The 3,778-nt window shown below is 42.1% G+C and overlaps 1 protein-coding gene across 1 annotated transcript; it reads left to right on the top strand.

The window, feature by feature from the left end:
* Positions 1-301: 301 nt before the first annotated feature.
* LOC125361143 (hemoglobin subunit gamma-like) lies at positions 302-1,646 on the top strand. Its single transcript, XM_048359335.1, has 3 exons — positions 302-430; positions 539-761; positions 1,518-1,646. The coding sequence occupies exons 1-3, from the start codon at positions 339-341 to the stop codon at positions 1,644-1,646; spliced, it is 444 nt and encodes a 147-aa protein (XP_048215292.1). The 5' UTR covers positions 302-338.
* The last annotated feature ends 2,132 nt before the right edge of the window (positions 1,647-3,778 follow it).

Here is a 3,778-nt window from a genome sequence, read left to right as displayed (position 1 = left end):
GCTGAAGGGAAGAATGAACGGAAAGCAGAGATAATGGACTTGAAAGATGGGAGGGGCTCTTGAAAAGAAAAAAAAATACCTTCAGCAGCAGGGTCTCCTTGAGGGGGCCCTCCCTGACATTATCTTCATGAAAATGTCTGTGGTAGCCCTGTCCTACTGAGACCCCACCCCTAGCATGATTGATCAGCTCTCCTCAACCAATAGCATCAGAGTACCAGGCGAAGCAAGAGGCCAGAGGGTCAAGAACGAAGAATAAAAGGACGTGCTTTCTAACACTCGCACACACTTTCCGCCAGAAACCTGTCGGAGATATCCAGCAAGCTCCTAGAGCAGGCATCATGGTTCACTTCACCTCTGAGGAGAAAGCTATGGTCACCAAAGTTTGGGGACTTGTGAATGTGGAAGACGTTGGTGGAGAAGCCTTGGGAAGGTAAGCTCTGAGCAGCCAGGACAAGGGAGGGAAGGAAGGAAACTGCATGACCAAAATTCATGCCTCCTCTCCAGACTTGAGTCTTCCACTGACTGTCCAATTTCCTAGGCTCCTGGTTGTCTATCCATGGACCCAGAGGTTCTTCGAGAGCTTTGGAAACATGTCCTCACCCTCTGCCATCATGAACAACCCCAAGGTCAAGGCTCATGGCAAGAAGGTGCTGACTTCCCTAGCCGACGCCACTCAGAACATGGATGATCTCAAGGGCACCTTTGCTAACCTGAGTGAGCTGCATTGTGACAAGCTCCATGTGGATCCCGAAAACTTCAAGGTCAGTCTGGGAGACACCAAACCTTCTTACCTTTGGCTTCAGGGAAACTTGGAGAATGAAGCATGGTTGATCTAGGTCTAACTGAGACTAGGTGAAAGCTGGGAGGTGTTCATGAACTTGAGTTTGGATGTAAAGCAACCTCACAATCCTAACCTACTGAGATAGGGCCTGTGTAGAAGAGATGGCCCTAAAAGTCAAGAGACTTGTCTATATATTATTAGCTTTGAGAGAAACCTAGTTTGGGGATGAGAAAAAAACTGATTTATTTCAATAAGCTCTTGTTACAAAAATGATTTTCATTAAGAAAAGTTTCTGGAGAAAGAATATCACAGTTTTTTTTTCTTTCTTGTTTTTAATCTATGGTAAATTCACCTAGAGGTACAAAGGAATGGCCCTGGAAACACAGGCATATACTGGATTTTTTTGTTTGTTTTTTAAGGAATGTAGGCAGCCACATATATTGTAGAGAGCCTATCCCTGTCGTTGGTGGACACTTTTATAAAATATGTCGAATACCAAATTGATATCTTACAACTTCAGGAGAAGGGTAGTCTATAACACGTGGAGCTGTTTGTCATAAGAAAAACCCATGAGGAGACTTGCCAGCGGAATAAACTACCTGTGTTTATTAACTGGGCAAAACTCTAGACTTAGAGGGAAGTTCATGTAGGTTTGGTTTTGAGTGAAAGCTTTCTAGCATCTCCTTGAGTTCCCTGCTAACTGTCTTTACATCTATTGTCTCTTTCTGGTTTACAGCTCCTGGGAAATGTGCTAGTGGTTGTTCTGTCAAGAACTATGGGCAAGGACTTTACCCCTGAGATGCAGGCTGCCTTTCAGAAGCTGGTGTCTGGAGTTGCCAATGCCCTGGGCTCCAAGTATCACTGAGCTCCAGCCCCCATCCCCCTTCCCATAGTGCAGAACTCTCACGAAGTTCTATACCTCATATAATGCAACTAATAAAAGTATTCCGCTAAGCAATCATATGTGATTGTCCTTCAGTCTTCATTTCCATACACTTTAAAATATACAGCTCCCTCCCCAATTTTATGTTGAGGGTATATGTGTATGTTTGCATGTTTTTGTGTGTGAGGGGCTTGTATTGGGTTCTTATTTATTTTTGCCTGAGTTGTGGATTTTGCTGAGAAAAGTCATAGAAGAAAGCAATGCCCCACATGCCTAGAAGATTACTTGAAGGGAAAGCATAAGGAGTGGGAGAGTGCTAGTGGGAAGAAAGGACTCAGAACAAGACAATTTAAGTGGAGACAAGGATGACTTCAAGGCAGGCAGAGTAACAAGGATGGAGTTCAGTATATGAAAATGACTCCAAACCTTAAAGCAATCAAGGTCTAAGCAGGGATGATAATGCCTTCCTATTTAATCTAAGCTAGTTTTCAACAGGGCTTTGCTTTTCGTAGCTTCTCTGAAAGTAGATTGGAGGCAGATGTTGGCAATCAGAACAGTTGATACCTGTTTCAGGTTAACTACAAAAACTGCCTCTTTCTTTACTAAGGAATGTTACATATTTTGTAATATGACTTACCATGGTTCAGTTGGCCCCAGGGCTTAGGAGAAATAACACTCAAGTATGCACATGAACTATTGCATGTGAAGGCCTAGAAATCATTGTATGTTTCTGGGAGAGGTGGAGATATTTGTGGGGGAAATAAAGTAGCTGATTATGAGAAGCGCTCAACAACACACTGTGTCTGAGCCATATACCGCCCCCCTCCCCCCGAGTGGGCTATCCAAAGGAAGGGAGAAGAATTTGTGTAGATTAGCTGGGCAGGCAGATTCACTGACCTTCATGCATGACTGGAATTAATTTATATTTGTAGAAAAGCATGTACCATTGTGTTGGGCAAGAAGATTAGGAAAATTAACTTGTGTGTGGGTGACAGATATATTAGAGATCTTACTAATGTTGGATGTATTCATTGTCATTGCTTCCTGTGTCATTGGAATTAAATCCCCACCCAACTCTCATCAATAATTCCCATATAATAGGCTGCCTGAGCTCACCTCTACAAGGCTGAATCCTCTCATTTTACCCTTACCTTATTCTTCTCTGGGTTTAATACAAAACCTGTACTATATTGAAATGTCAAGATTTCATTCTTGGTTCTTCTTTCATTTTATTGGAATTTTGCTTTTTTTCTGCTTCTAGGTAGGAATTTCTTTCTCCCAATTGGTTGTAACTGCCTCTGCTTTGTTATTAAGTCAATTCTAATGCGAGTTTTCTCGTTCACTTTATCCCATATTACTTTCCTGTAGTACTTGCTAATGTATGATGGTATGCACATTTCTTGTCATATAACATGAACTTTCCAGTTCATTAGATGATTGATTTGTGTTGGTCTCCTTTAGTAGATGCAACCATCATGCGTTCCTGTAAGCTTCTGTCTTGTTTGCTAACTATTCCCAGTATTTGAAGCAATGTATGGCATAATTAGGTTTAGTAAATGTTTGAGTTTAAAATTACATAATGAGTGATTGTAAAGCTGTTAGATGGTTATGACTGGGATCTATTACTGGTGTGATGAAATCTCAAATAGAATACAGGCCATTTCCTGACACTTTCCTGATACTTCTGAGTTTGGCATAATGTATCTCCATTAAGGCTATTAGAGAGAGCCACTACCCTGAGCCATGCCATCTGGACGGGCCTTCCAAGGAGTGTAAGGGGGATGCCTTGCTGTGGTCAAAGTTGCCTCTTCTTTATATTCCACTGACATTTTTATTTTCTGTATGTGAAAGCCCTGAGACTTGAACTCAGCACATTGAGTTCTTTTGCTCAAGGCTAACATTCTGCCTTTTGAGCCTCAGCTCCATTGCAGGATTTTTGTGGTTAATGGGAGATAACAGTCTTATGAACTTTCCTTCCTGGGCTGGCTTTGAACCATGACCCTCAGATCTCAGCCTCCCAAGTAGCTAAGATTACAGACATGAGCCACCAGTGCTTTTAAACTGAATTCTTCTGGGTTCAACTCAAACTTTTTCCACATGCCTTTCCACCGAAG

Source organism: Perognathus longimembris, chromosome 13 (assembly GCF_023159225.1).
Source record: "Perognathus longimembris pacificus isolate PPM17 chromosome 13, ASM2315922v1, whole genome shotgun sequence".
NCBI classification, from domain to species: Eukaryota; Metazoa; Chordata; class Mammalia; order Rodentia; family Heteromyidae; genus Perognathus; species Perognathus longimembris.
Note: the sequence above shows the minus strand (reverse complement) of the source record. Positions and strands in the feature narration are given on the sequence as shown.

What these genes read in the sequence shown, in the direction of transcription:
- LOC125361143 (XM_048359335.1), top strand. Translation starts at nt 339, where the DNA reads ATGGTTCACTTCACCTCTGAGGAGAAAGCTATGGTCACCAAAGTTTGG. An exon ending in GGTGGAGAAGCCTTGGGAAG is followed by an intron (nt 431 to 538) that starts GTAAGCTCTGAG and finishes CCAATTTCCTAG; the next exon opens with GCTCCTGGTTGTCTATCCAT. An exon ending in TGGATCCCGAAAACTTCAAG is followed by an intron (nt 762 to 1,517) that starts GTCAGTCTGGGA and finishes TCTGGTTTACAG; the next exon opens with CTCCTGGGAAATGTGCTAGT.